We start from the raw sequence: 25,765 nt of genomic DNA, 5'->3' as shown, positions 1-25,765 counted from the left end.
GCCTCTCTGTCCTGGGGTCCCAGCTGAGGAAAGCAGCAGACTCTCCACTGTAGGAGTCCTGGGGTAGAGGGTCAGGGCAGGCTCAAGGTCCCCCAGTGTCGCCCTGTGCAGACCACAGCCCAGGATCACTGGGTGGGGGGCAGGAAAGGACTCTGAGGGGAGTATGGGAGCCGGGCAAGATATAAACACAAATGGTAGGGCTGAAGTTGGAGCCCAGTGATTCCTGTTTCCAATCCATTGTCCCTATTCCAGCCACGACAACACCCACTGACTACTTTGCCAAATCCTCGTTCCATAGGGTTCCCTGCTTCCCACTACAGAAACAGAAAAGAGGGAGGCAACTGGGAGACCTCTTTTATACGTCCTAGGAGTGTGTAAAGCCACAAAGTGAAAGCTTTGGAGAACAGCTAATTACCTTGACCCTGACTTTGACCTCTGACCCTCTGGTCTGCCTCCCTTACCTTCCTCTGCTATCTATTTGGCTCTTCTTACCCAGCTTTAGTGATCATATGGCTTCTCTGGCCTCCTTTCTATGGCCTTGACAGATTCCTTGGAGCTGTCATTCTGTTTCTCTCCTTCTTGCCATGATTTTTTCCCCTTAAGATTTATTTATTTTATTCAAAAGGCATAATTAGGAAACAGACAGAGGCAGAGAGAGATCTTCTATTTGCTGGTATACTCCCCAAATGACCAAATAACCAGGGTTGGGCCAAGCCGAAGCCGGGAACTTGGAACTCCATCCAGGTCCCCCATGTGGGTATCTGGGGCCCTATTACTTGGGCCACCTTCTGCTGCTCTCCCAGGTGCATTTTTTCCCCAGAGAGCTGGATTGGAAATGGAGCAGCCTGGAGTCCAACCGGTGGCCATATGGGAGGCTGGCATCACAGGCGGTGGCTTAACCTGCTGCACCACAATGCTGGCCCCCCTGCTGTGTGTGTGTGTGTGTGTATCATCAAATCTTACAATCCCAGAGCCAACAAGGGCCTATGAGCTCATTCAGTCTCCGCTCCCATGGCACAGGTGGGCTCACTGAGGCCCGGGGTTCTGGGGTTACTTGGATTGTTGCCAGTGCAAGCTCCTACATCGGAATCAGCAGCAGAGCCAGACGAGGCCTCTGACTCGCTGTTTTCCGCCTGTCCTTCGACTTGGCTGTCCTGTCTCACCCGCCGTCCGACTGTCTGTTCCCCAGACCAGCAGCGTTCCTGTGGGCTTCACTCACTTCAGACATCTGCTGTCACAACCAGCTTTGTGGCTCGGATCTGACAGGTTGGACAAGACTGGGGCCAGGTTCCAGGGGCCATGGGCCAAAGGCTGAGGGCTGGAAGGGAAAACAAACAGAGCTGTTGGCCCTGTGTGCTCAGGGGCCATTGCTGACCAACACCCTGTCTCCGCCCCCAGTCTCCACCCCACCCCTGCCCAGGGCAATGCTCAGAGCAAACTGACTCCTAACCCCCTGCTCACCCCCTCACAGAGACAGAAACTCCACACGTAGGCGCATGCTGGCCGTGGAGGAAGGCACGGACAGGCGCTGACAGGTGCGCATGCGCACACGCACGCACACGCCCCGCCGAGCTCCCAAGCGTGAGGCTCTGAGCTGTCCGGTCATTTCCGTGTGCGGCTCTTTCACTGAGGGCACAGGCACTTCTCCCTTCTTGTGGCTTCCTAGTGTCCAGTCTGCGAGCTTGCTCCAAATAATAAGAGCTCCGTGAGGGTGTGTGGAAAGAATGAGCTCACCTGGTGTGGACGGCCACGGGGCCAGGCCTCCGCCTCCAGGTGCTGCCCACGAGGCAGGAAGTTCAGCCCAGGCAGGGTGTCCCCGGGACATGAAGCAGGACCCGAAAAGCTCCTTCCGTGGTCCCTAATACCCTCCTCCCTCATCTTCTGCTTCCAGCCGGGGCTCTATGGTTGTGCCCAGTAACTCGCAGAATGTGGTCCAGGAAGCAGCAGCACCAATGCTACATGCAAAGTCTCAGGCCTCACTGAATTAGAAACTCTAGGTGTGTGTGTGTTGGGGGGGGGGGGGGTCCAGGAGTCGGCGTGTCAACAGTCTTCCAGGAGATCTGGAAGGGAACCGTCAGCCAGGCCGGGGATCGGGGCAGATGGAGCCCCAAAGCACAGGCAGCTGCTTCCACCACCTGTGGGTTAGGCTGGCTGGTCACGCGCTGGGAGGCGCCCAGCCAGGAGGCCAGACACCTACGCACCACACACACAGGCGCATTGCAAGGGGCTTCAGATAGCTCACGGAGTGTGGATTCAAAGTTAAGTTTATTTTGGTGCAAAACAGTTTTGAAATCCACATACAGGTTTTTTGGCATGCACGTTGGCCATGAGTCTTTTTTGAAGACGCCTCATATAGAAATATCTGGCAGGTCAGGGGAGTCCACATGCGGGGCTCTGGGGTCCCTGTGGGTACAGGCAGGCACCCGGATGGAAGTGAGGAGGGACAAGGAAGAACCCCTCCCACCAAGGGACATCCCGTGCCCCCACCATTCCTCTGTTCCTCACCCCTGCAGAGGTCTCCTGGGTGCTGCCTCCAAGAGCAGAGAAGCTGAGCGGTTTGCCCAGCAAGGGCTGGACCTACCCAGCTGAGAGACCAAGGTGGCCCGCGTGCCTGAGAGTTTGGGGTCTGTGCTAAGACTAGCCATGTCCCAGGGCAAGGGCAAGGGAATCTGGGGGATCTGCAAGCAAAGCTTAGTGCAGAGTCCTGAAATGCTGCCCAGATGTGGAATTCAGCCCCTCGCCAGTGCCCACTGCACCTCCCGACAGCCCCCATCGCCCAGCTCAGGCCCGCAGGGAGCCCCCGGCAGCGGCCCACCTGGCTCATCACCAGCCTCTGCACCATCTCCCCCTAAGGCCCTGGATGTGAAATCCTGGCCTCTGTGAGCTGCAGGGGCCATGGGGAGGGGAGGCGAGGCGAGGCTCAGGCTCAGATCTGGTTTCGCGGCTGCTCCCTGTGGCTGGCTGCCACACAGCCCGAGCCACCAGCTGTGCTATATAAGGGCAAGCGGCTGGACGGCTGCGGAGGCGAAGACTTGGACCCCCAGCTGAGAAGTCCTGCTCCAGACCCGGTGAGCGGCACTGCCATTCCTCCCAGCCCGGCCCTGCACCCCGCTGCCCGGTTCTGCTGCCCCTGCCATCCCCCAAACACCCCATCCTCTCTCTGCTGGCTGAACCCTCGTCTCCCACAGAGAAGACGCCCCTCTCCTTTGAGGTTCTTCCTCTTGCTCCATTGGCCCTAAGTCCTCTCCCTCCCCCAGGTGAGGTCAGGCGCACCCCGCTCCCCTCGGTGTCCCACTGAGGGTCTTTCTACCTGTGGGCACCCTGCTTTGTCCTGCGGCCGGCCGGGCTGCTTTATCCCAGAGCTCTGAGGAGCGTGGGCCGGTAGACCTGACTGTCATGGCAAATGCAGAGGAAACAGTGTGGGGGGGGAGAGGGGGGAGCTGAGCAACCTCCGTGGGCTGCCAGATGGGAAATGGCTTTTCCACAAGGGGCCTCCGGCCTCCCTGGCCTCCCCGACAGCCCTGGAGCCTGCTCAGGCTGAGCGCTGCAGGTTCCCGGCTCAGAGCCCGGCAGCTCGGGTAAGACCTGCAGGTGCTGGAGCCCTTGGGACCCGTTCCCTTGTCTGAGAAACAGGTGGTGGTTGGGGGTGGGGGGTAGGGGTAGCGGTTTTCCAGCTAGGAGGTCTGCCCTGTGGTATCGCTTTGTTCTTCCCTGGGTCATTCAAGTGCTTTCGGGTCCTCTTCCAGAAAGGAGGAATCTTCCCTTTCCTACCACACCCCAGATTTTGGAGGGTGAAGGAAGCCGCCTGTGAATTTCCAGGAACTGCTCTGACTCGGGGCTAGCCAGAGCTCTGCAGCTTGTCCTGCTGAGCTGGAGTCTGAGCCACGCATGCCCCTTGTCCTCACCCTTATTGCCAGGCCTGTCTTCCTTCCCCAACTCCTACAGCCCCCTCAGCTGTACTCACAGTTTCTGGGGCACCCTGGCTCCTCACAATGCACCCCCACTCTGTCTCCCTTGGCTGGCGCCAGGCCCTGGACAAACAGCTCAGAGATGCGTTCCAGCTGCAGCCGTGCACATCTGGGAATGTGTTCATGGAGGTGTTGTGTCTGAGCCAGTGGGTCCTCTAGCTTGCCCACCCTAGGAGGGGCCATGGGGCAGGGACCAGGGCTGTATGTTCTCAATATGTAGCCTCCTGTGCAGGAGTGTGACCCCCCAACTTAGGGTAGCAGAACAAATGCCCCCAGCAAGCCCAGGTCTTGGAAGCACTCAAGGAACCCCTCAGAAACTGGCCATGCCTCGCCTCGCCTCTCCTGTGTGCCTGTGTCGCTGTGGAGCCCTGGAGCCTGGACTCAGGACGGGAACCAGGGTCTGCCTCACTTAAAGCCACAGTCTGAGACTCGGCCCCCACACAGCTGCCCATTTTCACAACTCGGGCCGACGTCGCTCCTACTGTCCATCTGTCCGTCCTGCCGGTCTTTCCTTGACAGGTCAAGATGTGTTTCTGCTTGAGCCCTAAGAAGTGACTCAGAGATGCGGAGCCTGAAGCTTTGTTTCTTTGCAGGTCACTGGATCTGAGAACCTTCCCAGGAGGCCATATTTCAGAGCAGAGCCGACGCCGTGACGCACCCTCCCTGTCTCCTGCCCCATTCCCGTGGGGCCTGGGCAAAGGATGGCGGGGACCAAGGCCTGGGTGTGCTCCTTCCTGGTCCTGGAAGTCGCTTCCGTGTTGGGTATCGGCTAAGTATCTGCCAGCTCCTAAATCGCTCGCTCGTGGTAGGGAAGTCGTATCTGACCTTGACCCAACCATGCATTCACTTAAGACACAGCAATGGCCCTAAGAACTGAGCCCATTGTAGGGGTGGATTTATTCATAATTCATGTCCCCTACAAAGAGTGAGATAGTTCCCAATATTAAAACTCACGGCAGAGGACATTTTTGAAAGGCCGGAGTGGTGAGCAGGGGGAGCAAACAAATAAGAGGGTGACGCCCTGAGCACTAAATTTAGCACTGAGCTTCCTGGCAGCTGGAGCCAAAGGGAGTAACAGGGGATCGCTGAGCTCTCTGAAGCAGGCGTGGGGTTTGGTCTGTTTTTGGTTTCTAGAAAATTCTTCTGGCCTAAAGCTCCACATATTTCAGCCCACCCAGCCGACTTTCACAGATGTCCACACCCTGCTGGCTACCCTGCCCTCTGATCCCACTGTCTGGTGACCCTGAGCTCTGGGAGGGACAGGTGGAGAGACTGCCCGGTGGACCTGCTGACCCCTGGAGGCAGCGGCGCTCCCAGCGCTGCACGGTACACCCTCTCCCACCTCCTTTCCAACTCCTGATTTCTAACCACATCCTCAGAGCAAAAAAGGCTCAGACCCTACTTCTAAAGCGGCAGCCCTGCAGGCTTTGTGACCACAGATGCAGGAACAAAGATGCTCAGCCGCCTCCTCCTGCCTTGTTTCCACCCTGACAGCTGCTGTTTGTGGAGATGATTAACACGCAGCCGTGGGAGGGGAAATCAGATTAGGTTGATTAAAAGCGCTCTCATCACCCCAATTAAAGCAGTGCAGAGAATTCTGAATTGGCTCCTCCCCACGAGAGTTAATCTCTCCAAGCTTTTGCAGCTCTCTGCTTTCCCCTTCTCCTTCCCATTCTGCACCCCTCCCCCCCAGCCTCCGATGGGGTAGGACAGAGACTTCCCTTAGCCTGAGGACCTTGTACCCACTCCCAGGCAGCCCCAAATTGCGAGACTGCCTCAGTGGGGCCACCTGAGTCCTTGACGTGAGGGTGGTGTCACGAAACCCAAACTTTGCCAGGGGAAGGGAAGAGTGCATCTCTGTGCCAAGCGCTGGTTGAAAGGAGCCGCAATGCGCAAGGCATTGCTCTAAGTGGACTTTGTGAGTGAGCTTAGGCAAGCCCCTCAATCCTCCAAGGCAGGGGTCTTAGTATCCTCATGTTACGGTGGGGTCAGCTGGGTCAAGCGGCTTGCTCAAGGTCGCAAGTTAGGGAGCGGCAGAGCTTCTGAAGCCCCTGTTCTCAATCTACGTACGCCGCAGAGAGGTTTTCCTTCGATCTCGCTGAGCCATCACGTCACTCCCCATGACGGGAATCAACACCTCCATTTTACAGAGGAGGAATCGAAGCTCCAGAGAGTTCCAGACACCGAAGCAGGAGCCACAACCCATGGGTTGTTCAGCAGCGTCTTCTGGGATCCTTTTTTTTTTTTTTAATTTTTTTTATTTTTTTGACAGGCAGAGTTAGACAGTGAGACAGAGACAGAGAGAAAGGTCTTCCTTCCATTGGTTCACCCCCTAAATGGCCGCTATGGCTGGTGCGCTGCACCGATCCGAAACCAGGAGCCAGGTGCTTCTCCTGATCTCCCATGGGGTGCAGGGCCCAAGCACTTGGGCCATCCTCCACTGCACTCCCGGGCCACAGCAGAGAGCTGGACTGGAAGAGGGGCAACCGGGACAGAATCTGGTGCCCCAACAGGGACTAGAACCTGGGGTGCCGGTGCCGCAGGCGGAGGATTAGCCAAGTGAGCCGCTGCGCCGGCCATCTGGGCTCCTTTTCTGCACAAGAGTGGAAGGGATTTCCGGTTCTCTGAGCCTGTTCTTTACATCTGTGGTCACCTCTGAGGAAAGCAGCAGGGCCCTCTAGTGTACTGACCACGAATGCATCTTCATTTTAGGAGGAAGTGGGCTCGGAAGATTAAAGCTTTTCTGAGGCTGCCCAGCAGGAGGTGGCAGAGCAGGGACTTGAACTCCTGTCTGGGGCTCACGCTCCCTCTACCACAGCATGCTGCTTCCCTGCCTGGTGAGACCCCGGTACTTTCCCTCCTCACACTGGCCCATCCTTCAGCCTCTTCTCCCTCTGCCCTCAGGGAGGCGGCCGATGCTTACTCAGTCCGTGAGAAGAGTCCAGCCTGGGAAGAGGACCCCCAGCATCTTGGCCAAGCCTGCTGACCCATCAGAGAGTGAGTGGTGGTGGGGGTGGGGAGGGCACGGGATTGGGCGATGGGGTCTTTCCTGAGTCAGGACACGAGGTCAGGGTTTCATGGAAACCCACTTCAAAAAAATATTTTTTTAAAATTTTACATATTTGAGAGACAGGTGTCTCATCCACTGGTTCATTCCCCCCAAATGCCCCCAATAGCTGAGGCTGGGCCACACTGAAGCTGGGAGCCTGGAGCTCAAATTGGGACCCATCACTTTAGCCATCACAGCTTGTACAGGAAGTACAGGAAGCTGGTGTCGAAGTGGAGCCCGGACTCCAGCCCAGGCACTCTGATATGGGAGGTGGGCATCGCAAATGGAGTCTTATCTGCTGTGCCAAGTGCTTGGCTGGGAAACCCACTTTTCCAGGTCATTTAGTGGACATGTCTGCCCAAGCATATAGGACAGCTCAGAACCATGTACGTTCCAGGAACGGTGCAGGGCTTGCTGGGGCCAGCGCACAGCCTGGTGGGGAGGGAGCAGAGGACATGAGGATGGAGAGATGGCGGTGGCTTACAGAACCCTGAGTGGCTGGCTGGAGAAAGCTCACCCTACTTGACAGTAGGGGAGGAGAGAAGCCAAGGAGAAACCTGAGACAGGGGCTGAGGCTGCCTGGGGTACTGAGAGGTTCCAGGGGTGCCGCCCTGGGCGGGCAGAGCCGGAAAGAACTGGAGTTCACCTGGGGATCTAGGGCGTGGCTCCCACAAGTCGGCTGTGTCTCTCAGGTCCTGGCGAGTGGACAACGTGGTTCAACATCGACCACCCAGGCGGGCTGGGTGACTACGAGCGGCTGGACGCCATTCGCTTCTACTATGGCGATCGTGTGTGTGCCCGCCCACTTCGGCTGGAGGCTCGGACCACCAACTGGATGCCTGCAGGCAGCAATGGCCAGGTGGTCCATGGCAGCCCTCACGAGGGCTTCTGGTGCCTCAACAGGGAGCAGCGGCCTGGCCAGAACTGCTCCAATTACACCGTGCGCTTCCTCTGCCCACCAGGTGAGCCTGAATGGGCTCAGCACTTCCTTCCCATGAGCTGTGGCACAGGGAGAGGCCATAACCTGCCTCTGGCGACAGGAGCTCTGGACAGTGATTGTCTACCAATATCAGGTGGTGCTGTTAATGCCGTAAGGTTCCCGGCAGAGTTCCGTGGTTCTGCGTGCCCTGCATGCATCCCATCGTATTGAGGTTGAGTGGCCTGGTGGTGGAGACCCTGGGCTCTGCTGCTAGCCTGCTCGGGACTGAATCCCAAGCCGACCACGTGAACTGCATTCCACAGTACAGGAACTTTCTGAAGTTCTCTAATCTCAGGTTTCTCACGTGTCAAACAGGAAACGACACGTCTCTATAGGGGTTGTTATGAGGATTGAATGAGATAATGAATGCAGAGCACCTAGTCCAGGCAAATGTTTACTGAGTGGTAAGCTTCCATACTAATTTTCTTTTCTTTTCTTTTTTTAAAAGATTTATTTATTTATTTGAGAGGCAGAGTTACAGAAAGAGTGAGGGAGAGTCAGAGAGAGGTCTTTCATCTGCTGGTTCATTCCCCAGATAACCACAATGGCTGGGGCTGAGCCATTCTGAAGCCAGGAGCTTCTTCTGGGTCTCCCATGTGGGTGCAGGAGCCCAAGGATTTGAGTCTTCTTCTACTGCTTTCCCAGGCACATTAACAGGGAGCTGAATCGGAAGTAGAGCAGCTGGGTCTCGAACTGGCGCCCATATGGGATGCTAGCACCACAGGCAGAAGCTTAACCTACTACACCACAGCACTGGCCCCTCTATACTGTTCTGATGTGACAGGTGCTGGATGAATTATCCATATTTTCAGCCTTTACAACGGGCCTCTCAAGAATCTCAATCTTTTACTTTAAAGATGTATTTATTTTATTTGAAAAGCAGAGAGAGAGAGAGAGAGAGAGAGAGAGAGAGAGAGAGAGATCTTCCATCCACTGATTCACTCCTCAAATGGCCATAATGGCTGGGCTTGGCCAGAATGAAGCCAGGAGCTAGGAGCTTCATCCACATTTCCACCTGGGTGCAGGAGCCCAAGCACTTGGGCCATCCTCTGCTGCTTTCCCAGGTGCATTAGCAGGGAGCCGGATGGGAAGTGGAGCAGCTGGGACTGGAACCTGCACCTGTATAGGATGCTGGCACTGCAGGTGGCAGCGTACCCTGCTGCACCACCACGCCAGCCGCAGGAATCTCTGCCTTGACAGCAAGTTCAAGGAAGCTCAGAGAGGTTAAGAAACTTCTATGAGTGCAAACTGAGATTGCAGAGCTGGGATTTGGGTCTGTGCTCACAGAGGTCATGTTCTTCCCATCCTTCACCCCGCCACACACAGATACAGCAGGGGCAGGGGTGCTTGCTTCTTGGATGAGCATGCTCCCTTCTGGGGTCCTGCCAGTCCTCACAGCCTGCGTCTGTAGGCGTGGGGACTCCAGGCTGGTCTCCTGGGTGAGGTCTGGGACTGCAGAGTCGAGGTGAGGAGGTGGGCAGAAGCGGGCAGAATGTCCAAGTCCCTGCAGGTCCCAGGCCCTGACTTCCCAGGGAGCTCTTTGGCTGGAGCACGTCACTGTTCCCACACTGGTGGAGAAGGAAGGTGGGGGCCCTGCACATGCCAGGGCTGCACGCCAAAGTCTGGGGGGCTTGGCCAACAAGCCTCGCTCTGCATCACCACTAGTCCTTATATACCTTAGTGACATCAAAGGCACGACTTCCTGTAGAATTGTGACTCCTGTCAGTTGGGAAAATGGTCGCCGTAAATACAAATATCAATGACGTCTATGGTATAACCAGAATAGGAAGAGCTTCAGGATCAAGTTTCCAGACAGGGTCCTCTTGGGAGGGAAGTCAGATCATCTGTTGATCCCACTTTGCAGGGTCCCTGCGCCAAGACTCCGAGCGCATCTGGAGCCCGTGGTCTCGCTGGAGCAAGTGTTCAGCTGCTTGTGGTCACACTGGGGTCCAGACCCGCACACGCACCTGCTTGGCAGAGTCGATGGCGCTGTGCACTGAGGCCACTGAGGAGGGCCGGCTCTGTGAGACCCAGGCCTGCACAGGTACCACCCTCCTTCTCGGCGTGGGGCAGAGTGCGGTGAGCGAAGCCGGCCTGTCAGGGATGGGTTCCATCGTCCACTCACCGAGTAGTAACTGAACATCTACTACATGCTCTGATAGGGCTTAAAGGGGATAATGTAGGAGCATGGGGCAGCGTCAGTTGTCAGAGCTTAGGGAATTCCAGAAAAGCCTTTTTTTTTAACTTTTTTTAAAAAAGATTTATTTATTTGGAAGAGAGAGAGAGAGAAAGAGAATCTTCCATTTGTGGTTTATTCCCTAACTGGCTACAAAGGCTGGGGCTAGGCCAGGCCAAAGCCAGGAGCCAGGAGCCAGGAACTCCACCCAGGTCTCCCATGTGGGGAGCAAGGACCCAAGCACTTGGGCCATCCTCTGCAGCCTTCCCAGATCATTAGCAGAGAGCTGGATCAGAAGCAGAGCCATTGTCGCAGCGGTGGCTTAACCTGCTGTGCCACAATGCGGGCCCCTCCAGGAGAGCTTTCTAGAGGAGGCGTCCTGGGCTAAGTGTTGAAGGATGAATAAGAGTCAGTGATGCAGGCTGACAAGGAAGAGCAACAAAGGCCCAAGGTGTGTGTGTTGGGGGGGGAGGGTACACACGAGCCTGCAGCCTGGGCCATGGCCACAGAAGAGCTTGGACCCACGCAAGTCCTGCTGATGTGGCCCCTTGTCCCACAGCGTGCGACCTGTCCTGCCCCATGGGGAAAGCGAATGCTGACTGCGATGCCTGCATGTGCCAGGACTTCCTGCTTCACGGCGCTGTCTCCCTCCCTGGCGGTGCCCCGGCCGCAGGGGCCACTGTCTACCTGCTGAACAAGACGCCCAAGTTGCTGACTCAGACAGACAGCAATGGGAGGTTCCGTGTCCCAGGCTTGTGCCCCGATGGTACAACCATCCTGAAGATAATGAAGACCAAGTTTGCTCCCATTGTGCTCACAATGCCCAAGACTAGACTGAATGTGGCCACCGTCAATGCAGAGTTCAGGAGGGCAGGTAACCCTGTTCCCTGGGGTAGGGCTGGTGAGGCGGGCCAGACTTTCAGACAAAAGGGGCACGGTGCTGAGAGTTAGGGTCCTGCCTTACTCAGAGTAAAACTAAAGTCCTTACCAGGGTCTGCAGGGCTCTGTATCACACACACACACACACTCACACACACTCATACACACACTCACACTCTCACACATACTCACATACACTCATACACTCTCACACACGTACATACACACATACACACACACATACACACACTCTCACGCACATACACACACTCACACATACATACACTCACACATACTCACACACACATACTCACACACACTCTCACGCACATACACACACTCACACACACATACACTCACACATACTCACACACACATACTCACACACACTCTCACGTACATACACACACACACATACACACACACATACTCACACACACTCTCACGCACATACACACACTCACACACACATACACTCACACATACTCACACACACATACACACACACACATACTCACACACACTCTCACGCACATACACACACTCACACATACATACACTCACACACACACACGCACACACACCCCACATTTACTTCTCTGTTCTCTGATCTCCTCTGTTACCCTCTCCACACTGAGTTACTCTTCTCCAGCCATCTGCCCCTCAAACACACAAACTCCTGCTCCAGGCCCTTTGCACTTGCTCTATGTACTCTGTTTAAGTTTTTGTCCATCAGATATCGGCACGGTTTGCTTCCCTCAAATGTGCAAGGTCTTCCCTGACCACCTCAGAGCGAGGTTTTTAGGTCATGGAGAGAGAGGCTTGGGGAGTGCAAAATGGCCGGAAAATGCTGTTGTTGGCAGCAGAACACGAACACGTCACTACTCAAAACAGCCAGTCCTGTCCCAGTGGGGGTGCTTGGGAGTCTCGGCGGGCTCAAGGTCCCCTTGGTTCCCACCCAGATGCCGTTTGGGGGCCCACGGGAGCAAGGTCCCAGGCTGAGGATGAGGAGGGGGTGGCCTCCACTCCAGACCAGCTCCCTTAGGTGTTAGGACCATGAGAAGTGGGCTGGCGGTGGATGGGGTGGGGGCAGCCATGCAACAGGAGCACCGTCGCAGACCCGAGGGAGCAAGGCTCTGTAGGACGTGCCCCACAGAACACTCTGTCTCATCTTCTGCTCCAGAGACCCCCTACATGCTGACGAGCCCCCAGACGAAAGCACGGAGAGCTGGCCAGAGTGTGTCCCTGTGCTGTAAGGCCACGGGGAAGCCCAGTCCAGATAAGTATCTCTGGTACGTGCTGCTGGCTCCCTGGCCCAGCTCCCCCTCTTGGAGACCATCTGGACTTATTAATGGCAATAATAGTCAATAGCAGAAAGCTGCAAGCAAGACACCATCCAAAGCCTGGTTGGCACCTACAAGTGGGAGCCGACAGGGTGGGGGCTGTCCAGATGGGTCAGTAAGACCTGGAGTTGTACCCTTAAAGCAGGCATCCCCCAGAGCGTCGCTGGGGGGTGAAGTGATTTGTCCAAGAATCTACAGCCATTTAAGCACTGGGGCTGGGGCTGGGACCTAGAACTTGATGCTCCAAGCCGACCAGTGCAGCTGAGTCTCTTGGGTGAGCTGAGGTGGTGTCATCCATAGGAACCCATCCTGTCAAGCCACCTGTCTCCCTGGCTGCTTGCTCCTGGCACTGTCCTCGGGGATACCCGCGCCCCACTGCCCGCTCAGGCCCCGCCTCTCCATCCTTGCAGGTACCACAACAACACCTTGCTGCATCCCTCCCTCTACAAGCACGAGAGCAAGCTCGTGCTGAGGAACCTGCGGCAGGAGCAGGCCGGGGAGTACTTTTGCAAGGCCCAGAGCGATGCCGGGGCTGTGAAGTCCCAGGTGGCCCAGCTGATGGTCATAGGTAAGTGTCTGGATCCCTGGGGGCCCTAACTCCGCAGCAGGGCTCACAGCCTGTCTCTGCTGTGCACAGTGCCCCTGACCGCTGGGACAGGGAGGTGGCACAGACGTGAATCTTGCCATCACAAAGTCCCCATCTGAGGAGGGGTGAAGTAATATAAATACCGGACAAGATGGAAAGTGCAACTGAAACAGGAGACGGGGGGCCATGGACTTTAGTACATGGGAGAAAGGTGCTGGCCAGATGGGAGGGGCGGGGCGTGGCTGCTTGAAGGAGCACTTGATCAGCTGGGGCTCCACTCATGGTTCTTAGCCAGGGCTGCCTTTGGCACCATCTGTTGAGTTTTTAAAAAATACCGATGCCTCCGTCTACCTCCTGGAGCGCCTGATTTAGTTGACCTGGGGTGTGGCCTGAGCCTGCCTGGTTTCAAAGCGCCCAGGAGATTCAAATTTGCAGTGGAGGCTGTGCACTTCTGGTCTGAAAGAATGGGGGTTCTAGTCCCGGTCGGGCGCCGGATTCTGTCCCGGTTGCCCCTCTTCCAGGCCAGCTCTCTGCTGTGGCCAGGGAGTGCAGTGGAGGATGGCCCAAGTGCTCGGGCCCTGCACCCCATGGGAGACCAGGATAAGCACCTGGCTCCTGCCTTCGGATAGGCGTGGTGCGCTGGCCACAGTGCGCCGGCCGTGGCGGCCATTGGAGGGTGAACCAACGGCAAAGGAAGACCTTTCTCTCTGTCTCTCTCTCTCTCACTGTCCACTCTGCCTGTCAAAAAAAGAAGAAAGAAAGAATGGGCAGGGACAGTGTTTGTGTAGGTGAGGGTGCCCCAGTGGTGGTGGGGGGGGGCAGAGGAACAGAAGGGGGGAACCAAGGGAACTCTATGAGACCTGCTTGAAGTTGGCTTTAAGAGTCAGAGAGGGGGAGACCAGAGGCCAAAGACCTATCAGGAACTTGTCCTTGGACAGTGAGGCGGGAGGAGGAGATCTTGGTTACTGGCCTAAGCAAAACAAAACAAAAGGCAGAGGGAGGTGGGATTTATTGGAGGGATCCTGGGATATTTCACAGAGCAACAGAGCTCGGGACAGACAGGACACAGGGCATTCCAGGCGCTGGCAGGGGAGAGAGGAGCTCCCGGCCGTGGTTCTCAACACATCACAGCGAGGCTCCATGTGTCACAGTGATTCCCAATACCACTTTGCTCTTCTGAAGCTCAGTTTATGGAATAACTTAGCTACTATAATTTCCCTATTTACATGCACCAGGCCCTAACTATAGCATCAAGGAGAAATAAAAAGACAGTAACTTTAATACAAAGTAGTATCCCTTTCAGTGTCTAAATGCCTTGGCATGATGACAAGAGAAGGCAAGCTGAGAGGCCAGATCCTTGCACTTACTTCCGGTGTCACCATGAGTGTGACAGCCGCAAATGCTGATGGGTGTTGTTCCAAACTAAACAAAGTACAGTCTTCATCTGATTCATGGGGAGGTTGCATTCCTAAAAAATCAGTGTATGGTTAAAGCTGTGTAAACAGTGCCAGACTCTGAGCATCTGAACCCGGTTTTGCACCCACATAAATGCCTGCTGGCACTCAGGAAAGTCGTGTAGACACAGGAGAGCTCTTCCAGCAGAATAGTGCCAGGCGCTGTGGGACACAGACCAGCCACGGCCCCTGCCCATGGCATGCCAGCAGCACCCCTCATTTGGATGATTAAAACACCCCCAAACATTTTCAAGACTGTGTCAGTGAGAACCGCTAGTCCAGAGTCCAGTGTTTTTTGTTGTTGTTGTTGTTGTTGTTTTTTTGTTGTTGTTAAGATTTATTTATTTGAAAGGCGGAGTTACACAGAGAGAGAGAGATCTTCCATCCACTGGTTCACTCCCCAGATGGCCACAATGGCTGTGTCTGGATCAGGCTGAAGTGAGGAGCCAGAAGTTTTGTCTGGATCTTACATATGGGTGCAGGGATCCAAGTGCCTGGACCATCTTCTGCTACTTTTCCAGGTGCATTAGCAGGGAGCCGGATCAGAAGTGGAGCAGCTGGGTCTCAAACCAGCACCCATATGGGATGCTGATGTTGCAGGTGGCAGCTTTACCCACCATGCCCCAGTGCCGGCCCCATGAACTTACATCCTAATGCACACACCACTTTCCTCCACAGCACCCGATGAGACTCCTTGCAACCCAGTCCCCGAGAGCTACCTGATCCGGCTGCCCCACGATTGCTTCCAGAATGCCACCAACTCCTTTTACTACGATGTGGGCCGCTGCCCCGTCAAGACCTGTGCAGGGCAGCAGGACAATGGGCTCCGGTGCCAGGACGCCGAGAACTGCTGTGGCATCTCCAAAATGAAGGAGAAGGAGATCCAGTGCAGCGGGTACACGCTGCCCACCAAGGTAGCCGTGCAGTGCAGCTGCCAGCGCTGCACGGAGACCCGCAGCATCGTGAGGGGCCGAGTCAGCGCTGCGGACACTGGGGAGCCCATGCGCTTTGGCCACGTGTACATGGGGAACAGCCGCGTGAGCATGACCGGCTACAAGGGCACTTTCACCCTCCACGTCCCCCAGGACACGGAGAGGCTGGTGCTCACATTCGTGGACAGGCTGCAGAAGTTCGTCAACACCACCAAGGTGCTGCCCTTCAACAAGAAGGGGAGTGCGGTGTTCCACGAGATCAAGATGCTTCGAAGGAAAGAGCCCATCACTCTGGAGGCCCTGGAGACCAACATCATCCCCCTGGGGGAGGTGGATGGCGAAGACCCCGTGGCTGAGCTGGAGATCCCACCCAAGAGTTTCTTCCGGCAGAACGGGGAGCCCTACACTGGGAAAGTCAAGGCCAGTGTGACCTTCCTGGATCCTCGCAACGTGTCCACGGCCACAGCTGCCCAGAGCGACCTGAACTTCGTCAACGATGAAGGCGACACCTTGCCCCTTCGGACCTACGGCATGTTCTCTCTGGACTTCACAGACGAGGCCACGGCAGAGCCCCTGAATGCCGGCAAGGTGAAGGTGCACCTCGACTCAACCCAGGTCAAGATGCCGGAGCACGTGGCCGCCATGAAGCTCTGGTCGCTCAACCCGGACACGGGGCTGTGGGAGGAGGAAGGGGATTTCAAGCTGGAGAGCAGGAGGAGGAACAAGAGGGAGCAGAGGACGTTCCTGGTGGGCAACATGGAGATCCGGGAGAGGAGGCTCTTCAACCTGGACGTCCCTGAGAGCAGGAGGTGCTTTCTCAAGGTGAGGGCCTACCGGAGCGAGAGGTTCTTGCCCAGTGAGCAGATCCAGGGAGTCGTGGTCTCCGCGATCAACCTGGAGCCCAGAGCTGGCTTCTCGTCCAACCCAAGGGCCTGGGGCCGCTTTGACAGTGTCATCACGGGCCCCAACGGGGCCTGTGTGCCTGCCTTCTGTGACGACCAGTCCCCCGATGCCTACTCCGCCTATGTCTTGGCGAGTCTGGCTGGGGAGGAACTGGAAGCTGTGGAGTCCTCCCCCAAGTTCAACCCCAACGCCATTGGTGTCCCTCAGCCCTACCTCAATAAGCTCAAGTACCGTCGGACAGACCATGAGGACCCGCGGGTTAAGAAGACAGCCTTCCAGATCAGCATGGCCAAGCCAAGGCCCAACTCAGCCGAGGAGAGCAACGGGCCCATCTACGCCTTTGAGAACCTCCGGGCCTGTGAGGATGCACCGCCCAGCGCAGCCCACTTCCGGTTCTACCAGATCGAGGGGGATAGGTATGATTACAACACGGTCCCCTTCAATGAAGATGACCCCATGAGCTGGACTGAAGACTACCTGGCGTGGTGGCCCAAGCCCATGGAGTTCAGGGCCTGCTACATCAAGGTGAAGATTGTGGGGGCTGTCGAGGTGAATGTGCGATCTCGCAACATGGGGGGCACCCACAGGAGGACGGTGGGGAAGCTGTATGGGATCCGGGATGTGAAGAGCACTCGGGACAGGGACCAGCCCAATGTCTCATCCGCCTGTCTGGAGTTCAAGTGCAGTGGGATGCTCTACGACCAGGACCGCGTGGACCGCACACTGGTCAAAGTCATCCCCCAGGGCAGCTGCCAGCGAGCCAGCGTGAACTCCATGCTGCATGAATACCTGGTCAACCACCTACCCCTGGCAGTCAACAATGACACCAGCGAGTACACCATGCTGGCGCCCTTGGACCCCCTGGGCCACAACTACGGCATCTACACAGTCACTGACCAGGACCCCCGCACGGCCAAGGAGATTGCCCTTGGCAGGTGCTTTGATGGCACGTCTGACGGCTCCTCCAGAATCATGAAGAGCAATGTGGGAGTAGCCCTCACGTTTAACTGCGCGGAGAGGCAGGTGGGCCGCCAGAGTGCTTTCCAGTACCTCCAAAGCGCCCCGGCCCGGACCCCTGCCGCAGGCACTGGCCAAGGAAGGGTGCCCCCAAGAAGGCAGCAGCGGGCAAGGAGGGGTGGCCAGCGCCAGCCTGAGAGGCCAGCCTCCCTGAGGTTCTCTGGGGCTGCTCAACAACCTCCAAGCAACTAGATTTTGTGGTGCTTCCCACGCTGCCCCGTGTGACAGTCATTCTGACATTGAGACACACTTGGTTAATTTAAGCACATCTGTTTTGGTGCAGTTTGCTTGTTTGTTTCTTCATGCCTTTTCTTCCTGTCCTCATCCTAGGATACTGATTGGTCCCAAAATAGCAAAATAAAACCCCTTCGTGCTGTTTATTTTATTTTGTTTTTAAAAAGAACACAAGTATTGGCCGCTGGTAAAACTCTGCAGCTTGGGTCATTCTTCATTTAGTGCCATGAACACACAAGCTCTTCCTTTTCTCTTGGCATGGGTTTTGTCTCGCTCCACAATAAGGATAATCTGATGCTGAGGACCAAATAACCAGGAGGAAACGTATCACCTGGCCTTGGTCTACAAGATACAAGCAAGGCCTCTATCGCAGTCCGTCCATAAAGAAATAAACCACAGTATTTCTACTTGAAATGCAAATAACGTATTTATTTCTTTGCTGAACTTGGAACTCTAGTGCATATTCAAAATCAAGCTATGGAGTATAGGGTAACCATAGTTCCCCTAGAAACTAGGAAAGAACTAGAATGCTCTAGAAAGAACATCCAGCTGCCACAGTTGCTCCAGGCTGCCAATTGCATTTAGGATGTTTTCCTTTATAGTTGCTTTTGTCCTTGCGAGGAGTCCCGTGTAGCCCAGGGCAGATGCCAATAGATATACATTCTGTATACTTTGATTCTAGGTCACTGTCCTGTCTCTGGGCCACTGAAGTGAGCCAGCTTCTCAGAGCAGCAGAGGGGACTCTGGGCAGCAGTCACAAGGTGGTGTGAGGCCTGGGCCCCTAACCTACAGGGCTGGGCGACGAGGCACCCCTTCCAGCAGTCAGGTTTGTTGTCATGGATCATATTTTCCATCTGCAGAGATTCCTGGAGTTGTGAGCATGTTCTGGGCTCCTGAGCAAAACTAAAATCATGTTCCAGCTTTTCTTCCTCCTTTCTTTCCAATACTGTGGCGCTTATACAATGGCTTGGCCCAGGCTCAGGCAAGCTGGCCAAGAGGTCCCTGGGCTCCGGCAGCCTGCCTGCCTCCTCCGGCAGGGCCAGCTGAGCTCACTCGGAAGTCATGGACATTTTCTTCCCTGCAAAGCTCTTCTCAAGACACCTCCAGATCTCTGCTGTGGAACAGCCCCTCTCCCTGGAGCAAAGACAGTGGTCCAAACAGACAGGAACGGTGTCTGACTTAAAAACAGTAAATCAGAGAGCAAGGGGTGGTGCCAGAGGAACCCTGGAGCCATCAACTGTCCCATTGGTGGGGTGTGGAGTTGGATGCGATGCACTCACTGTCCCTCCTCGCCCAAATCCCCACCCCTGTCAGGGAAGGGGCCAAGGGGGCTGGAGGCAGAGAGGGCAGTGTTTACCATCAGAACAAAAAAGCTTTCCCCGAGCCCCTGGCCAGCGCAGGACAGCTCGCTTTGGCCACCTCTGGCCTGGGCTGGATTTGTAGTCTTGGATCAGCCTGTGCCTGGCACCCCCAGGGATCCAGCGTGAAATCCACTAGAACCTCTCTGGCTGAGCACCCCATCCCCGTGACTGCTGCAAGTTGACCCACTTCCACACTTGACTCCTGTCTCACGGTTCCCAGGGAGCAGCTCTCTTTGACTGCCTGTTGGGGGCTTGGCAGCCTCTGCCAGGGGGTCGGGGTGGAGCTCTGTGCAGCACAGACACCCCAGCTGCTTCAGGAGCCATCGTGCAAGCTGCTTTACCCTGACCACCGGTTCCCTTCAGACCCGCCCCCCCCCCCCCCCCAGGCCCTCCACTTGCTGCTCTCAGGTGAGGCCCTGCAGGCAGCAGCTGGTACCTGGCTCTTTTCTTTGTCCACCAAATAGTCATCAAGTGACTACTTGACACTGGGCCAGGTGCTGCCAGCAGAGGGGGGAAGGGGCTTCACCAGATATTACCAAATCTACTGCATGGGGTAGCACCTGACTTGGAGGGTGTGACGGTCACAGAGGCTCCTTGGAGGATATGACACAGAGTTTGAGGTCAGCGGGGTGGACAGGTGCAAACAGCTTTGCAGGACTGGGGGGTGGAGCCTGGGGGAGACTGGCAGGTAGATGTTTGCTGCTGTCGCACTCAAGAAAACTCCACGGAATGGAATGCATGGCTCCTAATTCCTTGGTGTCTCGCCTCCAAAGCCAGGTATGGTCCTCGCTAGCTGTGTGCCTTTCTCCTGCACCCCGATTTCTTACTTATAAATGAAGGAGCTGGTCTTGTAGACATGAGACCCTCTCTAAAGTCCTACCCACAATTTCTGGAACAGCTAAGAGTCCTGTTCCCAGGATGCCTCTGGTTCACCCAATGGCTTCTGACTCTCTGGTCCCTGCCCCTGCGGAGTCTGCACACTGGACAGGCAAACTATTCATCTCAGAAAAGCCCCCGGGGGTTTCAGTCTCTGCCTGACTGGCCACCCAGTTCCTGAGTATGAATTGTACAAGGATGGGCATCATATGGCTTGTAGGCAGACAGACGGAGGGGCCAGTCAGCTGTTTCTGCTCACACACAGGGCATTTCCTAAACAGAATCTCTCCAGAGTTTGGGGAGCCTTAGCAGCTGGGGTGATAAGGAAAAAAAATGTCACCAAGATGTCTAGACAAGGACAGTCCTCTTGAAGGTCAAGCAGAATTGGAAGCAATCTAGGGATGGATAGGGTTTCTGGCAAAGGGATTGGCTAGAGCCAAGGGGTAGGGTTGGGGGTGGGACTGGACACAGGAAGTCTTTTTTTTTTTTTTAAGGGAAAGGGTTTATTGGGGAACACCCTACAGACCGGAGTGAAGGGGCAGCGAAGGAAAAAGAAAGAGAATAGAAGAGAGAAACAGAGAGGAGAGTAGCTAGCAAGGAGAGAAGATAGAGCAGAGAAGAGGAGAGCAAAGCCAAGAGACCAGAGGAGGAGGCTAGAGAGAGGAACCGAGAGAGGAGTCAAGAAAGCACATGTTCAGGAACAGGCCCTTTTAAAACTTTGCCTGAGGGTGGGCGGGGAAGCAGGAGCAGCGAATCCCATTAGGATGGGGGTGGAGCCTGGCTCAGGTAGCTGGGCCATGCGGCAACCTGGCTAAAACTTTGCCAGTTTCCTAACATTCCCCCCTTTTGTTTTTTATAAAGCAGGATTTGTATGGGGTTACATTAGTCCCAAAAGTCCGGGAGGGGTAGAGGGACGATGATCTGTCTTTAGAGCTACTTCCTGCTGACATGGGGCGATGTCTCAGGCCGCTGTCTCCTGGGTGGGGAGCGGAGTATAGCCCTGTAGCAGCATTTGGTTGACTGCCTGGTTGCTGAAGGCCTTTGTTTGTTCCATTATAACATGCTGTAGACACTTAGACACTGTAGTATAAAAGACAGGGTGAGAATGGTAACCAATGATCCTAAGAGTAGCATTAACCAGGTAATGAGAGGATTTTATAGAGGAGAAGAAATGGAGAGGTCTCTGTACCCTTTTGGGCACAGTTTGATGGATGTGGCTTAAATTGATTCCAGCCAAGACTGGGAAAAAAGCCACTTAACTTTTACAGGTAGCGGGGTTTGTCTGTAGAGAAAATTTGAACAATCATACAAGTGGGGAAGAGGACCATCAGTACACACAGGTTGGGAGTAGAGCCACTGGTGGTAGAGTAGAGGCTATGGTTACAAAGGAATGAGGCCCAAGTGGGCTAGACAGGGTCTAGAACAAAGGACAGAATCATTAGAGGAGCTAAGAAAGGTGCTGTCTAAGCTACAAATAAGTTTTCTGATTGAGAGGCAAATAGAACCTGATGGAAGGGGCTTGATAATAATCAGGTGGGCTTTAGGCCCAGACCTATATCTCTTCACATAGGGTACATCCTAAGGGAGGTGTGAACCTCCTTGGGGAAGGCACCCTGTTGAGGAAGTCTTTTTTTTTTTTAAGATTTATTTATTTATTTGAAAGTCAGAGTTACACAAAGAGAGGAGAGGCAGAGAGAGAGAGAGAGAGAGAGAGAGAGAGAGAGAGATGTCAGTCTTCCATCCACTGGTTCACTTCCCAATTGGCCACGACAGCCGGAGCGGGGCTCAATCTGAAGCCAGGAGCCAGGAGCTTCCTCTGGGTCTCCCATGCGGGTGCAGGGGCCCAAGCACTTGGGCCATCTTCCACTGCTTTCCCAGGCCATAGCAGAGAGCTGAATCGGAAGTGGGAGCAGCCGGGACTGGAAACAGCGCCCATATGGGATGCCAGCACTGCAGGCGGCGGCTTTACCCGCTGCACCACAGTGCCGCCCCAGGAAGTCTTGATAACAAGTAGCAGTGGAGTCAGCTAGCTTCAGGAAGGACTGGATCCGGGAAGTGCAGAACCCACAGAACCCAGGCCATCACTTTCTCTGGCTGATTCTTGTATTCTCTCATCCTCACTGTGTTTTTGCTCTCTCAGTCTCGAATGTAACCTCACTCTGCATGCTCTACTTCTCAGACTGTCTCTCTGACTGTATTTCCGTTCTCTCTTACTAGGACCCTTGCTAGTTCATTATTCTCTCCCTCTCACTGGTGCTCTCTTCTCTTTGTAGGAATCCTTGGTTCCTCTTTGCAGGTCAGCTGACTCCACTTCTCGGAGCTCAGGAAGAAAATAGCTCCCCTACTTACATCCTTGCAAGCCTGTCTCGAAGCCTGAGTCTGATTGGCCCTATTTGAACTGGGGCTCCATCTCTAGTCCACTCAACTGTGGTCATGGTGGAGTTGAGGCATAAAGGGATAGTCCTATTGCACAGTCCTGGTTTCTGGGGAGATGAGGGCCATTCTAGGAGAAAAGAGTCCTCCTGAGTGAGGTGACACCCCAAGAGGTGAATACTTCCAGGGGACAGTGAGAAGATCACCGTGGGGTTACTGAGAGTTTAGGGTTTTCATTTCCAAACATGCAGGGATTAAAGTATATCAAATGCGATCTGTATGACACCTGCAGTTTGGAACCCGTTGAGTTTTATTTCATGACTTAGTACTTGGTTAATTTTTGTAATTTCCACTTGTGATGGGAAAAAAGAAAAGCATTTTGGGGACAGGTGTTTGGCACAGAAGTTGAGACTTTGCTTGGGAAGCCCACATCCATTGGGATAGTTAGGTTCAAGGTGTTGCTCAGTTCCTGATTCCAACTCCCTACTAATGTGCACTCTGGGCCCAAGCTACCCTGTGGGAGATCTGTACTGAGTTCCCGGCTCCCGCTTCACTTGGCCCACCTCTGGCTGTTTTAAAAAATTTTTAAAAATTCCAGAAGTACAGGGGAGGGGTGCTCAAGCTTCTTGGTACACAGACATGCACCACACTTGGTAGTCTATTTGCTTTGTTGGCTACAGCTCCCTCAGACATCAAGGAAAGGTTTTTACCCACTTAAGTCTCTGCAAAACAGGAAGTTCTCCACTCTACCAATTCAGCTCTGTTTCATATTTCATTTAGTCTCCAAATTAACTGATGCTTGGTAGTAACTCGTATATAAAGTGCTAGAAGATCATGTTTCCCATCCTGAATAATAGTTAATCAAAGTAAATGCATATCTGGTTCTTTTTTTAATAATTTATTTATTTGAAAGAGTTACACACAGAGAGAAGGAGAGGTAGAGAGAGAGAGAGTTCTTCCATCCTCTAGCTCACTCCCCAGATCGCTACAACAACTGGAGCTGGGCTGATCCGAAGCAGGAGCCAGGAGCTTCTTCCGGATCTCCCACAGGGGTGCGGGTGCAGGGGCCCAAGGATTTGGGCCATCTTCTACTGCTTTCCCAGGCCATAGCAGAGAGCTGGATCAGAAGTGGAGCAGCCGGGTCTTGAACTGGCATCCATATGGGATTCTGGCACTGCAGGTGTAGCAGGCTTAACTTGCTATACCACAGCACTGGCCCCTTTTTTCTTTTTTTAAAAAAAGATTTATTTATTTATTTGAGAGGTAGAGTTACAGAGAGAGGGAGAAAGGTCTTCCATCTACTGGTTCATTCCCCAACTTCCAGAGCTGGGTTGATCCAAAGCCAGGAGCCAGGAGCTTCTTCTAGGTCTCCCATGTGGGTCAGGGGCCCAAGGACTTGGGCCATCTTTGACGGCTTTCCCAGGCCATAGCAGAGAGCTGGATCAGAAGAGGAGCAGCTGGGAAGTGAACTGGTGCCCACAGGGGATGCTGGCACCACAGGCAGCAGGCTTTACCTGCTAAGCCTCAGTGCCACCCCTGGAGTTATTTCTATGGTGTAAATTGTGATCATCGTTTAAGATGTTGAAGTATTTTTATACAGGGGTCAGCGCTGTGGCACAGGGTGGCGCAGTTTGGAATTGCTTGTTGTGTAAAATTATTCTAGTCCATGAGTTTACAATATTGCAAACTGTATTATGTCATCTAGTCCATTGCTTAATTTGTGTATCATTTTTCCATGAATGTTTATATTGTGGTTACTATGTTAGCATAACAGTATTCCAGATAGCTTTGTGTTGGGTTGCGGGTTTTTTTGTTTTGGTTTTTTTGTTCTTTGCATAAAATATCTTACTTTATAATGATGGGATTGCTTTTTCTTTTTGTCTTGTGGTTTTTTGAAGTGAAATTTAATTTTTTGTGCAAGTACTACTATATACCCATCTTGAGTGTCTTACTTGTATCAGATTCCATACCCTCATTTAATTCTTAATAAACTGTTCACTTGTTAAAAAAAAATGGGGGTGCTGTTGTGCCACAGTGGGTTATGCACACCAGCATCAGAGTGCCAGTTTGAGTCCTGGCTGTTCCTAGCTGCTCTGCTTCCAATACAACTTCCTTCTATTGTACCTGGGAATGCAGGGGATTATGGCCCACGGCCTTGGGATCCTGTCAGCTATATAGGAAACCAGGATGGAGTTCCAAGCTCCTGGCTCTGGCCTGACCCAGAGCTGGTTTCTGTGGCCTTTTGGGGAATGAACCAGCAGATGGAAGACTTCTTTCTCGCCTCCTCTCTGCCTTTCAAGAGACCTTGGAAGAAGCTCTTGGCCCCTGGCTTTGGCCTGTCGTTGCAGCCATTTTGGGGAGTGAACCAGCAGATGGAAGACCTTTCTCTCTCTGATTCTACCTCTCTCTGTAACTCTGCCTTTCAAATAAATATAATTTTGATGTGTTAAAGTGAGTATTTAAAAAATCTGCGGGGCCGGTGCCGTGGCTCACTTGGTTAATCCTCCACCTGCGGTGCCGGCATCCCATATGGGCACCGGGTCCTAGTCCGGGTTGCTCCTCTTCCAGGCCAGCTCTCTGCTGTGGCCCGGGAGTGCAGTGGAGGATGGCCCAAGTGCTTGGGCCCTGCACCCCATGGGAGACCAGGAGAAGCACCTGGCTTTTGGCTTCGGATCGGCACAGGGCACCAGCCGTAGCAGCCATTTGGGGGGTGAACCAATGGAAGGAAGATCTTTCTCTCTGTCTTTCTCTCTCTCTCACTGTCTAACTTGCCTGTGAAAACAAACAAAAACGATTGAATAAAGGTGGAGGACTCACATTTCCTGAGTCCAAAATTTACTATAAAGCATAGTAATCTAGATAAGTGGCACTGTCCTAAGGAGAGACAATTGAGCAAGAGAAGAAATAAATCCCACATTGTTATGGGGCCTCAGGACCTCATATACACATACCATAACTATTCTAAAAACACTGAACCCACCTTCTGAGAAAAACAGCAGTTAGTATTATTATCACTAACAGAATCGCAGGCCTGCGGAAGCAAGGGGCGGGTCATGTTGAAGCCCAAATCAATCTCCCCATTCAGAAAGGGAATGAAAGGGAGTGGAACTGGGCAAAGAATATGACAGAACATGACAGGTGCAGAGGAAAAGAGTGGGGACCATCCTGTGGGCGTGCACCTTGAGAAATCCTGCCTTTACATTCACCAGATGATCAAAGACAGCTGCTGAAATGTCACGGGAGGCGTGTCATTTAACACGATAACGCAGCGTAAGGTAACTCCCAGGTCAGTGAGAGCCAGTCTGTGAAGGTCCCAGTTACAATGGTGGCTGCAGTCAGTCCTGTTCAGCTTTATCAGGGACCCTAGAAAGATGGTCCAGCAGATTTTTTTTTTAGTAGAAACAATTGTTATGAGGTTGCAAGTTACTATGCCACAGTCATGCAAATGCTGTCAAGTGCTGTTAGCATGTTAGGCAGCGTTAGAAGCTTGCTGTTAAGCAAAAGGCGAGAAATCTTTCACTGTGCATGGTTTTAATATTTGCAGTCAAATGATTTTCATCAGGAGTGCTAAAGTCATTCAACGGGGAAAGAGGAGTCTTCTCACCAAATGGTAGAGTCAACTGGATAGCCACGTG

General features: G+C 54.0%; 1 protein-coding gene and 1 long non-coding RNA gene across 4 annotated transcripts; one reads left to right on the top strand and one right to left on the bottom strand.

Annotated features, from left to right (window-relative positions):
* Positions 1-588: 588 nt before the first annotated feature.
* On the bottom strand, positions 589-3,428 carry LOC138844554 (uncharacterized). Of its 2 annotated transcripts, none has more exons than XR_011380486.2 (2): positions 3,311-3,428; positions 589-1,318 (listed from the first exon to the last, which is right to left on the bottom strand). It is a non-coding gene; the product is annotated as an uncharacterized LOC138844554 (long non-coding RNA). The 2 variants fall into 2 exon arrangements; XR_016218266.1 differs by lacking the exon at positions 3,311-3,428 and adding an exon at positions 1,462-1,683.
* On the top strand, positions 2,683-17,666 carry CILP (cartilage intermediate layer protein). Of its 2 annotated transcripts, none has more exons than XM_008268884.5 (9): positions 2,683-3,068; positions 4,562-4,730; positions 6,873-6,965; positions 7,710-7,979; positions 9,861-10,040; positions 10,732-11,046; positions 12,235-12,343; positions 12,805-12,962; positions 15,113-17,666. In XM_008268884.5, the coding sequence occupies exons 2-9, from the start codon at positions 4,670-4,672 to the stop codon at positions 17,476-17,478; spliced, it is 3,552 nt and encodes a 1,183-aa protein (XP_008267106.2). In that variant the 5' UTR covers positions 2,683-3,068; positions 4,562-4,669; the 3' UTR covers positions 17,479-17,666. The 2 variants fall into 2 exon arrangements, with proteins under 2 accessions (XP_008267106.2, XP_069909482.2); XM_070053381.2 differs by lacking the exon at positions 2,683-3,068 and adding an exon at positions 3,456-3,578.
* The last annotated feature ends 8,099 nt before the right edge of the window (positions 17,667-25,765 follow it).

The sequence above is a fragment of the Oryctolagus cuniculus genome, chromosome 12 (assembly GCF_051225735.1).
Source record: "Oryctolagus cuniculus isolate XC-2025 breed Fujian yellow rabbit chromosome 12, ASM5122573v1, whole genome shotgun sequence".
Taxonomy (NCBI): Eukaryota; Metazoa; Chordata; class Mammalia; order Lagomorpha; family Leporidae; genus Oryctolagus; species Oryctolagus cuniculus.
The sequence above is the reverse complement of the archived record's forward strand: the minus strand, read 5'-3'. Positions and strand labels throughout refer to the sequence as shown.